This window comes from Dermacentor andersoni, chromosome 1 (assembly GCF_023375885.2).
Source record: "Dermacentor andersoni chromosome 1, qqDerAnde1_hic_scaffold, whole genome shotgun sequence".
Classification (NCBI taxonomy): Eukaryota; Metazoa; Arthropoda; class Arachnida; order Ixodida; family Ixodidae; genus Dermacentor; species Dermacentor andersoni.
In genome coordinates, this window is record NC_092814.1 from 286,328,671 (window position 1) to 286,342,299 (window position 13,629).

At 51.8% G+C, this 13,629-nt stretch overlaps 1 protein-coding gene across 1 annotated transcript; it reads right to left on the minus strand.

Moving 5' to 3' along the window:
• Window positions 1–1,556: 1,556 nt before the first annotated feature.
• On the minus strand, window positions 1,557–12,967 carry LOC126548332 (membrane metallo-endopeptidase-like 1). Its single transcript, XM_050196476.3, has 2 exons — window positions 12,891–12,967; window positions 1,557–3,303 (listed from the first exon to the last, which is right to left on the minus strand). Exons 1-2 carry the CDS (start codon window positions 12,965–12,967, stop codon window positions 1,557–1,559), a joined length of 1,824 nt encoding a protein of 607 aa, XP_050052433.3.
• Window positions 12,968–13,629: the final 662 nt, after the last annotated feature.

Consider the following 13,629-nt stretch of genomic DNA (forward strand, 5'->3'; position numbering starts at 1 on the left):
CTTACCTCATGCAACATTTATGTGGAAATTGTTACAAAGATTTGAATTCTTGCATTTTGTGTGTCCGTTTGTTCGTTATAGGTAAGCTTGAACTCTATGTACTGCTGTAATAAATTTGCGCAGCCAAATGTAATGTCGCGCGCTTTACCTAACAGCGTTATTTTTCGTTGATATCTGATTGTTTTCCTATTTTAATGTATTGCCTTGCCAAATCTGCAGAGCCATGTCTCTAAGCCCTTGTAGGCTTAGACAGGCCTGACAATAGCTCTGTATCCTTATGGCAATAAAGATTATTATTATTATGATAAGTAATATTATTAGTAGTACTAGTAACAATAATATTACGCCTGAAACTCCCTTCAGAGGAATTATCGCGGTGCGAAGCATTAAACAGCGGCTCCTTATTCGCGCGTGAAGGGAACGGAGCCCCCAAGCTTATGCATGGGCACGTTACTCACCTTAAATGAGCATATATAGAGGATACAAACTGGCTATTTTCAAACTCCTAAGTTAACTTATCACTTATCACAAAACCAAGAATTCATTTTCTTAATTTCAATGAAGAACTGCACATATCCAGAGAGTTTTTGGATATTATAAACATTATTAGGTGTAGTTTAAGACTGTAGCATTATTTCGCCGGATTTGTAAGCCGAAAATAATTTTCAATGAATTCATTAATGTGAACCGAAAAATTTAAAATGACCTTGCGTAAACTTGCTGAAAGCTTTTATATAACGCTTCGCATTAATAATACAAAGAAGAATAAGAAATACATAAAGGGAATGCGTCTGCTATTCATCCATTTGTGTTCCATGCCACCGGCACAGCTGCACAGCGACAATTAGCAAGCCTTGGGCCATTATAATGGAGACTCCTTTCGCTAGATTCTATTTCTTTCTAATGCCCTTGTCAAGACATAAGGCGATAACGTGGGCGGAGCTCCGCTCGAACCACTGACAAAATGCGAAGAGAAATACTGTTGGTATAGATTTGTTACACGCATATATGCATGTTCCTTTCAAGGGGCACTTGCTACAATAATAAAGGTTACTATCTATAATAAGATAGTGATATGTAAAAATCCCTGCGGGCGAAGCTACAGCAGTCTACGTGACGTAGGATCTTGTGAGGATTATTTTTGACCCATTCAATTCATTTATCAGCCATCCCGATGAGTGGCCGATTTCGCAATTGCGGGGGCGTTGCCGAGAGTTCATGCTAGCAGATGACGAAATGCAGAAAAAATGGAAAACGAAAATGTGCTGCGCCGGCCAACATATTTGCGGAGATCTAATAAAAACGACTAAGTGTAGGAGGCTTTATGTGTGCACTGCACTGTAGCACACATAAAAGAAGGAGCTTAGTTTATACGTCTGAAACTCAATTATATTCAATTAGAACAATAGATATCCCTGTTACTGACAAGTGGTCTGAAGTGAAAATTAGGAACAAAGGACACGACCGCGTAATATCGCGGTCCATAGCCGCGATCGAGTTAGTCTACTTTAGGCACCAGGCAGGCCATCAATACAAAATCTGGGTTACTGAAGGGTTCAGTTAAAGAAGGGGCACTTTTTAGGCGGATTCATAGCCGAACCTGGCACACAGGCGAACACCTCCGCGAACTTGGGGAAGTGTGCGAAAGCCTTGTTGCAGTCCCCACGCAGGAAGGCCGCTGTGCGGTTCTGGCTGCACAGCGTGAAGCAGGCGGTTATGAAGAACACCCTTTGTTCGCTTAACGCGTCTGTAGTGCGCCACGGGCTCCCGCCGTTGGCGGCGCTGCTTAAGGCTCGTTCGAAGGCTGCGTAAGCCACTTCGAGCGTCGGGATCTCCGGGAACGGCGACGAAAAGCCGGGAGCCAGACAAGAGCTGGCCCTAGAGGCGCCTTCCTGCCAGCTGGAGGACGCCCATGAAGGCACCACGTCGCCCTGTGGGTCAATCTTCAGGCCAGTGCTGTCCAGGACCCGCACCAACTCACGCGCATACGAGAACATGAGGCCTCCGTACATCATCGCCGGGGTGCCGCGTGAGGCGTACAGCGGCGGCGACAGGGCTGCTGCGGACACACCGACTGTGTTTCGTATGTAGTCGTACCGAACCAGAGGCGGAACGGAGCCGACGGGAAGCTTAGTCAGCGGCATTTCGTAGTGGGGCTTGTCGCGCAATGCACGCAAGTTTTCGTGGGCGTCGTGCCAAAAGTCAAACGGGGTGCTCTTGTTGGACGCGAAGTCGGCGTACAGATCCGAAAGGCCGTTCGCAGCCAGCAGTTCTACGGGCGGCCAGAGAAGCGTCTTTAGCTCCTGTAGCTTCACGGTGCACATGTACTTGGACAGGTTGTCGCCCCACGACAGATTGGCGATCTTCTCCATGGTCACCTGCCTCACCCTGTCGAAGTGAGCCTCAACTGCCAGCCTCTCCTCGGCGGCGAACCGCGGCTGCACGTAGAGCGACGCCACGAGCACGCGGTAAGCCGCCTCCGCTTGGGTGACGCAGAACACGAGCCGGCGCATGACTGCACGACTATCGTCTCCCGAGTCGGCCAGGCTAGGTCCTACGCCTCCAAACGGAGCGAATATCTGGATGAAGAACCAGGACAGGTGCCGCAGCAGGTCTGTTCTGCTGTACTTGGAGAAGAACTGGTTCGTCGCTCTGAGGAGGGCAATGTCACTGAAAGTCACGTAGTCCGAAGGCTTCAACATTCCTTCATGCAAACGGACGTTGGCCTCGAGCACTGTTGTCCACTCACCTGACGAAAAGCTGTCGGCATGTTTCTCGATGTCAGCAACCTTAAACCTGGCAGGCACCTTCCCCCGCCGTTCAAACGCATTGGATAGCTTGGCGACGATGTCAGACTCGATGTCGGCGATTCTAGTAATCTCACTCGCTGCGCGTTCCCTTTGTTCGTCGGGCGATACAAATGCCACGTAAAAGCTGTTCCAGTATTCTACGTAGCGATCCCTCGGAACGGCATCTCTAAAGTAGCTACCCCATAGGTTGACGAGACTACCAGGAGCTATTGAAAGTCCGGTAGTTCCCTTCGGTCTGTGCAGTGGTTGTACATCAAACCAAAGATCCACTGCCCAGTTGTAAGCGAGGTCGAGAACAACGCCAAGCGGATTGGTTTCTGGGATCGGATCGTCTGGCCACGGAATCTTGCGCTCTTTCATGAACTCAGTGAGCATGCGCTTGGAGGACTCATCTAATACGCTGGCCACGCAGACGTTGAACATGGCCTGAAGTTTGAGGCCGGCGGGAAGATCTTCGATGCCCTTTGCTACGATGCTGCGAAAGTTCATGAACCTGCATATAAGGGAAAGTTCAAGGACAGATACTCGTTAACCTGTGCCCTCCTTCCTGGGCGAATGAACGCTCTCGCGTTCTTCATTATCGTTGTACAATGAACAATATATACCACAATACGGCCAAGATAGCTGTCCTGTCAGTGGGAACCAAGGGTCTAGTTAGAATTTATCTCTATGTTGCAACCAACCGGCTTACTCAAGGACACATCCATGACATTCAAGGCGATATTCAAGCAATCGTCGTTGAGCCATAGGGTTAACTTGGAATACGCAACGCTGAATGTCCAAGAAATTTATGTCTCCAAAATATTGCTGCGGTGTTTAAAGGAAGGTAACAGAGAGTCTTAGCACTGCTGTACTATAGCGTACGGAAACACACCGCGGGCCATACGCTAATACGCGTTAATTTACTGCCTTTTTGCCTGACGATCGAATGGATTCCCCGAATGACCACGTGAATAAACGACTTATATATCACGGAATGTTGATCGTCTACGTAGTGCCGGTCAGCACATGTCTGTCCTGCGTAATCAAACTACGTTGAATAAATCACGACGTAGAACCTGTACACATAATATAGGATGTTTCTTAATGCGAAACATTGCGAACTTCAAGCTATTTGAATCTATCTATCTATCTATCTATCTATCTATCTATCTATCTATCTATCTATCTATCTATCTATCTATCCTCCTCCTCCTCCTCCTCCGCCGGCGGGGCTGGCGGTGCCTCCCGACTTGAGCCTCTGGGTATATGCTCATGTTCGCGTTGCCGGCGTGATCGCGGCATCATCGTCATTCGAGCTCCGTCATGCATCCGACTATCACCTCCAACTCTCGCGTACTGCCCGCACCGAACCAGCTGGCGCGCGTAAGATCCGTGTATATCGGCTGTGGAACACCGAATGATGGTTGCCTCCGTACGAACAACTATTCAAAAGCAAGTTTCCCACCCCATGAGCGCCAATCCGGCGCCTGATGCTCACAAAAAAGCTCTTAAAAGGCAGCGGGGCAAGCCCAAGTTCTTTATGATCCTCAGCACGTCCCACCTTCACAATGAGCGCCTGCTCATAGTCATCGACAAAGTCAAAAAGCCGGTCGAGGCGCACCGCCGAAGGATCGATGCCATAACCAGCTGCCTGCAAAATTCTTCGCATAATTTCGATTTCCACTGTGCGTGGGCTCTGCATAATTTTTTATTGCGATGAAAATTATATGGAGACTCCAGGTGAAATCACGCTGTCAGCTCCACCACGATGTTAGGTGTATAAAGGACAAGTGCCATAACATCGCGGCCGCGTGCCGTAAGCTGTAGGCGTGAGTGAAAGCTTGCGAGAGTGAGCCGAAAAGCATGGTGGCTTGAAGCGACGGCGCCTTCGCGAGCGTTCAAGGGAGGAAGGCGGGGAAGGTGAGATGTGCGCGCGCAAGGAGGAGGGGGAGAAGAGAGCCGGGTAGCGCGCGTCTCCTCTTCGACTCGACCCTCGGCTGCGCTTAGCGCGGCTTGGTGGTAATTTGCGGTGAGTTGAAAGGTTAGCCGATCCGAAATAGCTAATGACTTAGCATACGCTGTGTTCTCGCCCGCCTAGTTAGCGTTTGAAGCGAGAGGCAGCACGAAGGGGAATTCAATCGCCGCTGCTTCCGCTCTTATCACGCCAGTGTTCTGACAAACGAGTGTCCGCGGTGATCGAATACGATGTGTTCATGTTTGCCTGTACGCACCTAATGCCGTGCTTGTTAATTTAGTCAGTAAGTGAATGTTTACAGCAGAAAAAGCAACTAGCGTTACTGCGTATAGCTGTCTAAATGTTTGCTATCGCAATCAATGCTTCGCCTTTCGAGTGAAACTGCGATTTTTACAGCGAAGCTGTAGATGGCTATAGCGATTTGTCCGTCCGTCCGTGCGTCCGTCTGTCGGTCGCCTGTACGCCAAGAACTCCTCCGGCGAAAGTCCATGCACATGCGCGAAAAAAGACAGAGAGGCGCACGATTAGCCAACACTACCTTGATAGCACAAAGCCTGTTTACTCCGATCCATGACGTCACGCTACCTGGCGCGAAATTTCTATTGACAAGGCTGGCGTGATGGAAGCGGTGACGTCAAAATCGCTTCTGCCAACTCGGGAGTATCCCCATTATATTCTATGGCAGTCGGACCAGGTAACATGACGTGATGGATTGGAGTGAAAAGGCCTTGTGCTATCTAGGTGGTGTTGGATTTGCTGCGCCAGTAGTGACGTCGTTGCTCTCCGTCGCTGCCGAGCGCGTGCACAGCAATTTCTCTCCCGCTCCGCAATGGGTAGGCCACACGTCATACCTATTCCTTAGGAGCAGGCAGCTATTGATCAGCAACGCCGCGAGGAGAACCAGGAACGAGCTCGTCTACGCCGTGCCGATGCTGCAGCCCGGGCACAACAGGCTCGTACAGCAAGCAGCAACCGCGTACCGAGGATCCGGCAGCCTACCAAGCCATTGTCTAATGAACCACCGAGATTAACCCCGTGACACCGGGGCCACACGTTTCAGCTTCGCTGGTTAACCATATGTACTGAGTGCTTGGGCGGTGATCTTTTTAAATTTCTTATATTGCCAAGCAATGTCATTTATGTATTATGGGAAGGCACCCATAAAGAAACTGGGCACTACCCAAGCATCATATTGTTACGCGAAGGACGAGTCAGTGAGACGACCAACTATTTACAGGTTATATTTACAACAGTGGTTTCAGCGCTGACCGGTCAGGTTCACAGCGCGAGCCCAGTTCGTTCTTCCTTCTCTTTTCTCGAGTGATGGCACCCACGCGCCTCGTTCAAACAATCAAATACCTCACGCGTGTAGCATAATCCCCCGGCGGCAGAAGCGACGTCCCGGAGTGTCTAAATGTCATTACTGGGAGGATGATACTACTTCAGTCGTGTAACGTGCACGATATCACTGGACTGGGAAGCAGATGGGGCGTCACGGGCGATTTCGTAGGTGACGGGAGTCACGGCCCGAAGCGCTCAGTATGGGCCTGTGTACAGCAGTTCTTCTGACAGGCGACCTAACGCGACTAAGACCATAGAAGCACCAAAGAACCAGGCGAGAAGTGCACGTCTCGGTGTCACCGGTCGTACAAACGCCTTTGACTCTCTTGGGATTTCAGAAGGCAGTCACGGGCAATTGCCCTTGCGTTGGCACAGCGGGCGATGGCGTCAAGTGCATATTTACTGGTCGGTGCCGCGTGATCAGGGAGGGTTGTGTCGAGGGGCAGTGCTGGTTCTCGGCCGAACAGAAGGAAAAATGGGGAATAACTGCTGTGTCGTGCCGCGAGGAATTATAAGCAAATATGAGAAACGGTAGAGCGAGGTCCCAGTCAGTGTGGTCTGAAGAGGCATATTTCGCGAGTATGTCTGTGCGAGTGCGATTGAGACGCTCCGTGAGGTCATTTGTTTGCGGATGGTATGACGTGGATAGCTTGTGCCTCGTGGCGGAGGACTGCAGGATGTCCGCGATAACTTTGGAAGGACTGTCCGGCCATGGTCTGTGAGAAGTTGTCGCAAAGCTCCATGTAATAAAATCACGTCGCGTAGAAGAAACTCGGCGACATCTATGGCGCAGCTTGTAGGAAGCGCTCGGGTGATGGTGTAGAGCGTGGCATAATCCGTGGCCACAGCGATCCACCTGTTCCCAGAAGTAGAAAGAGGTAAAGTCCAAACAAGCTCGAAAGAATGGTTCCGCGGGAATGTCGAGTGGTTGAAGGTACCCAGCAGGGAGCGTCGATGGTGTCTTCCGTCGCTGGAATTTCTCACACGCAGCTACGTATCTTCGAACGGAGCGAGCAAGCCCTGGCCAAAAGAAGCTTCGGAGGATCCGGTCGTCGTAGGTACGTGACACACCCAGGTGACCGGCAGTGGGGAGGTCGTGAAGTTCGTGGAGAACAGCCGAGCGAAGGTGTTTAGGGATCACAAGGAGTAATGCAGGGCCGTCGGGGTGAACGTGGTGGCGGTAGACTACGCCAACTTGAAGTGTGAATAAGCGAAGGGAACTGCCGGCAAGTGACGATTCCAGGCGGTCAGTGATGATACGCAAGGACGGGTCACGGCGCTGCTCGTCGGCGACATAAAGCAGTGGAAAAACAGAGAGAACACAGGCGTCGGTGTCTGTATCAGACGCAGAGGTCGCGCCTTCAATTGGGTAGCGAGAGAGGCAATCTGCGTCTTGGTGTTGGCGTCCCGACTTGTAAGTCACTGTGTAAGGATATTCTCGTAGTCGGAGGGCCCAAGGACCAAGCCAGCCAGTAGGTTCCTTGAGCGACGAATGCCAACAGAGCGCATGATGGTCTGCAATTAATGAGAGGGGCTTGCCATACAAATATGGGCGGTACTTTGAAACAGCCCTGACGAAAGCATGACATTCCCGCTCGGTAATCGAATAGTTGCGCTCTGCAGTTGTCACGAGCCGGCTAGCGTAGGCTATAACGCGGTCGTGTCCGTGTGGGTGTTGCGATAAGACGGCACCGATCCTATAACCATTGGCATCGGTTCGGGCCTCTGTAGGTGCGGACGGGTCAAAGTGGGCCAAGACCGGTGGATTGGTGAGGATCGTGATAAGGCGTGAAAATGCGGCAGCCTGAGGGGAACCCCACGTTAAAGGCACGTCTTTCTTCAGACATTCAGTGAGTGGTCGAGCGATTGCTGCGAAATCTTTCACGAACCGTAGGAAATAATACAGCGCCCCACAAAACTCCGGACGTCTTTGACAGACTGAGGTACTGTACAGGAAAAGCCGTTACTGCTCGAACCTTCTCCGGGTCGGGATGTACTCCGGAAGCACCGACGAGATGGCCTAGCGCTGTAATCTGTCGGCGCCCGAAGTGGCACTTCGATGAGTTTAATTGGAGCCCAGCTTTGCGGAAGAGGTCAAGCCTGGCTGCGACGCGCTCAAGGTGCGTCTCAAATGTAGGAGAAAACACAAGGACGTCTTCGAGGTAACAAAGGCAAGTTGACCATTTGAAACCTTGAAGTAGAGAGTCGATCATCCGTTTGAACGTGGCGGGGGCATTGCATAAACCGAACGGCATAACCTTGAATTGGCAGAGGCCATCTGAAGGGACGAAAGCGGTCTTTCCTTGGTCTTGCTCATCGATGGAAATCTGCCAATAACCAGATCGAAGGTCCATGGACGAAAAGTGTTTGGCACCATGAAGACAATCAAGAGCTTCGTCGATTGCTCGTAAAGGGTAAACGTCCTTTTTAGTAATTCGGTTTATGTGGCGGTAATCAACGCAGAAACGCCACGTGCCATCTTTCTTTCTGACGAGCACGACCGGCGACGCCCAAGAAATCGACGAGGGCTCAACAATGCCTCTGGCGAGCATCTTGTTTACTTCCTGCTGAATAACTTGCCGCTCTGCCGTGGACACGCGATACGGTCCGCGGTGAGTGGGAACAACATCACCAGTGTTTATCTGATACTTAACAAGGGACGCCTGACCAAGTGGTCGATTGTCAGTGTCAAATAGGTCACGGTAGGAAAGCAAAAGGCGATATAGGGCGGCTGCTTGCTCAGGTGCCAGGTCCGGAGCGACCATGGGACGTGATGAGCCGTCGTGGTTCAAGGCATCTTGCGGGTAATCAGGAGGATCTGGAGACGCGTCGGCTGCAAAAGCAGTGACGTGGTCGTCTGTCACTGGACCGGAGCGTTGCCACCGCTATGCCTTCAGGTAACACTTGCTTCGTCAAGCCAAAATTGATAACGGGTAGAGACATCCGATTAGCGGCAAGGGTTACGATGGAGTGTGGCACAGAGATGTCGCGCGCCAGGAGGACATCACGAATAGGTGCGACGACATAGTCGCCATCAGGCACGGTTGCCGTTGAGGTCAATTCGATGAAGGTTAGGGCTTTTGGAGGTAAGCGAACAAACGCTGTAGTGCAGAGGGTGTTCGGTTGTTCGGGGCGAACGTCTGAAAGAAGAGGAAGCTCGAAGCACAGCGTACCGGTGCAACAGTCGATGATGGCAGAATGCGTCGTCAGAAAGTCGAGCCCGAAGATTACGTTATGAGGGCAACTGGTCAGCACGGTGAACAGGACTGGAACTTGGCGGCCAGCAATTCCTATGCGGGCAGTGCATATACCTCTGACGGCAACAGTGGCGCCATTGGCGACGCATACGGCTCGAGTGATGGCAGGCGTAAGAAATTTTTTGAGGCGACGACATAGATTAACGCTCATTATGGACACTTGGGCTCCAGTATCAATTAATGCCGTCAACGGAACACCATCTACGTCTACTTCAATTAGGTTCGTGTTGGTGAAGAGCGTCAACGGAGGATTTGGACAGGACGAACGTGATGCAGCACTACCTCCAAGAGCTCCATGGCCTAGTTTTACGTCCGTCGATTTGGCGAGGAAAAGCGGCGAAGTTGGGGTGACGGGGAGCGACAGCGTTGAGGCGACGGCGATCGCACGGAGGAGCGGCTGTCAGGGGCATCAGAAGTAGGGTACAGACGGCGAGGTGATTAATGGCGAGCGTCGGCGTATGGGCGAGGAGCAGGGAATGAGCTCCAGTACGGCGGCAACCAGGTGGTGCGGCAGTGGCGCGATACATGACCAACCCGTTGGCAGCAGAAGCAGATCGGCTTGTCTTGGGTTCGCCATTCAGCAGGATTGCGTGGTGTGGGAGCGAAATACTGGTCATGACAAGTTGTTGACATGGGAATGGGTGCAGAATCAGGTCGGGAGGCGGTAGGGATGCCAAGGTTTGCAATTTCTTGCCGCACAACTGCTTGAATAACGGAAATAGTGGGAGCCGCTTGTTCAAAGCTGCCGTCAGGGGGTCGTGGATAAAGGGGGGCCAGACTCGCCGCTTCAATCTCACGGCGATACGCGTGACGTTCTCTTGAAATGGTCGTGTGGCGGTAAGGACGTGGCAGGGGTGTTAGGGAGCCGGGAAAACTGTGGGACGACGCGGCGGCTTTTGGCTACCTCGAGCGGCGGCATTCTTTGACGATTGTATCGACGGTAGAAACGTCGTTATAGACGAGCAAATTGAAGGCGTCGTCCACGATGCCTTTTAGGATATGGCCCACCTTGTCAACCTCGGTCATGTGCTCGTCGACGTTCCGGCAAAGCGCGAGCACTTCCTGTATGTAGGAGACATACGATTCGGTCGGCGACTGGACACGACTAGCAAGCTCTTTTTGCGCAGCCTGTTGGCGACCTGACGGGTTGCCAAATAGGTCGCGAAGCCGCTCTTTGAAAATGTCCCAGCTGGAGAGCTCGATCTCGTGGGTGCAAAACCAGACACGCGGTGTCCCGGCCAGATAAAAGATCCCATTGGCAAGCATGGTGGTAGGGTCCCAGTGGTGGCTTTGGCTAACACACTCATACATGCTGAGCCAGTCGTTGACATCAACGTCATTTTGGGCGGAGAATGTTCCAGGATCACGGAGACTAGGAACCGTAACGCACGTCGTGGTTGGCGCCGCAGGTGTAGGTGGCGACGATGTGGTTCCATCGGAAGCCATGGCTGAGTAGACGACGGTGCGGCCGCTTCAGAGCTCCGTGGCGAGGACGGGGAATGTTTCACCTCCACCACAATGTTACGCGAAGGACGAGTCAGTGAGACGAGCAACTATTTACAGATTATATTTACAACAGCGGTTGCAGCGCTGACCGGTTAGATTCACAGAGCGAGCCCAGTTCGTTCTCCCTCCTCTTTTATCGAGTGATGGCGCTCACGCGCATCGTTCAAACAATGAAATACGACACACGTGTAGTAATGTCATAACTGACCACACAGGGGGGCCACTCAGGGAACAACCCATACCGAATGCCATACGACGGCAATGAGGACAATGGAATGACTGCGGCATTTCGGCGACGAAAGGACAACGACGATGTGACGACGACCCAGTGACGAAGGAGAAATGATGACGACGGCATGACGACGGCATGACGACGACGGAGTGACCAAGATGGAAATAAAGGCGACGGCAATGACGATGACAGCGTTACGATAAAGGCGTCTTTGCGTTGTGAACTCACGTCTGGGCTTACATATATATCATCCGCATTCCCGGGCCACCAGGTTTGCACAATCTTCGGTACCGGCCCATCGCTCAGGAGAGCAAGCAGCAGCCAACACCAGCAAAGTGGAGGGAAGAGGCAAAGAAAGTTTCGCTTTAATAGTGCTGAAAGAATATAGCACGATTCTGCCTGTTCAGAGGAAATACCTGAAGAGGCGGATGGTCGCTTGCACGAAAAATCCGAATGTGCAGGTGGTAATTAAAAATGTTCACTAACAAACTTTTAATTATTCTCTTCAGGACTAATTTCGCAGTTGCGGCGCGTGCCTTATACTGAATAATGAAAAGTTAGTGTACCCTTTCTTACCTGCATGGGCGGCCAGATATTACGAGTAAAACAAAAGAACTTGAATTCAGTCATTGAGCGAAGTCACCTTTTATTTATGCTGCCCTCAAAGATTTTTATGCGCCAAAGAATGTATATACGTTTCGGCTGGACCCCAGCCGAAACGTAGGATAAAGCATCGTTTTTTTTTTCGTGCGTGCGTCCTTAACATACAGGTGCCTGTACATTGTTAAGAGGCATCGCGTATGAGCATGCCGTTAAAGGAGCGCTTTGCTTCGTGAAGGGAAAGAAGACGGGACATGCCGCGTGAGATGCTGTCAGCCTGTAAATATGCGGTGGCAGCAGCCTCCAAATATTGTAATATACGGTTTCGTCTCTTCCCCGTGTGCTCTGAATCCCGGTGACAATTTGGTGGAGGTGCAGGGTACTAGAAGCGCTGTACAAAGGAGCTCCGCACGGGTTGTCGAGTCTGGGTCATCATGATGACAGACGAGACCCCGACCACGCCTGCGCCGGCCAACACGACGCCTGCACCAGCCACGATGACAGCGTCAACGATCGTCCTTACGCATCCTAAAGACCTAGGAAAGTTCTGCGATACGGATGAAGTTGACGTCGAAGATTAGATTGCCGATTATGAGCGCATCAGTGAGTTCACTCGTTGGGACCCAACGCTGATGCTGGCGAACGTGCTGTTTAATCTCAAAGGAAAGGCAAAGGTATGGTTTGAGAAACACGAGGCGGAGATAGGAAATTGGGACACTTTCAAAGAAAAATTTAGGGCCTTATTTGGGAAGCCCATGGGTCGAAAGGCAGCTGCAACGAAAGAGTTATCCATCCGCGCTCAAACGTCCACTAAACCATACATGTCCTACATCCAGGACGTCTTGGCTCTTTTCCGTAAAGTTGACAGTGACATGACGGAGTCGGACAAGGGTGGTCACGTGCTGAAGGGAATCGCAGACTATACAATCAACCTGTTACTGTGCCGAAATTGTGCCAGCGTCGACGAAATTATTGATGAATGCCGGCGTTTTGAGCAGACCAAAAGCAGGCGGATTTCGAGGACATTCGCTCGGCTTCCGAACACCGCTCCGACATCATCATGCGAAGAAGGACAGGTCTCTGTCTGCAGTCGTCGCCGCCGTCCGAACTCACGCGAATCGTCCGTAGGGAAATCAACGCAATTGCTCCTGCTCTTCCCAACACCGGCCACGGCGATTTTCACGTGCCGGCCGTTTCCCTGGTCCAGTCCATTGTGCAGGAGGAACTCGGCAACTTGGGTTTCGCCATCTGCACCATTGCTCATTTTTGCACACCTGACTTTCGCCCTAGGTCGCCGCCTGACCCAAGATCGCCGCCCAGGAACAACGGTTCTATCCTCGCTCTCGGAATTCGGCTGAATGGCAGACGGTAGATGATCGGCCGATTTGCTTTAACTGCCGCCGTATCGGCCACGTCACGCCCATTGCTACAACCGTTGGATGTCACCGTTCACCCGGGATGACACTGATATCCGCACTGACAACTACCGCCATTTTCAGCCCACACAGCCATACAACATTGATAGCTGTCGCCGCTTCCAGCCTTTTGAGCAGTACAACGTCGATGCCGCCCCTACGCCGCACAGCCGCTCCGTCGCCCCGAGGTCACCATCCCCGTTCGCCGCCAGCGTGTCGTCCGTCGTCTCCTTCGCCTCTACGACGACGCCCGACATCGCCGCTCAACCTACGATATAGGAAACCATAAGAGATGCAGCTCTTAGAGGTGACGCTGCATCTTCGACTTCCATTTCAATCCTTTCCTCGTATTGCCGACACGACGAAACTTGATCGACCTTGACGTTGACGGCTTAACTGTTCCCGCACTCGTCGATACTGGGGCACAAATCTCCGTGAGGAGTTATCAACTTCGTCGCCGCCTCAAGAAAGTACTTACCCCCGCGGCTACTGGTATTCGCGTCGCTGATGG

Excerpts from the sequence above, each read along its gene's own strand:
- LOC126548332 (XM_050196476.3), bottom strand. The coding sequence starts at position 12,967 with ATGAGCAATGGTGCAGATGGCGAAACCCAAGTTGCCGAGTTCCTCCTG. Across the intron at positions 3,304-12,890 it reads CTGGACCAGGGAAACGGCCG|GTTCATGAACTTTCGCAGCA; the intron begins GCACGTGAAAAT and ends CCTTATATGCAG.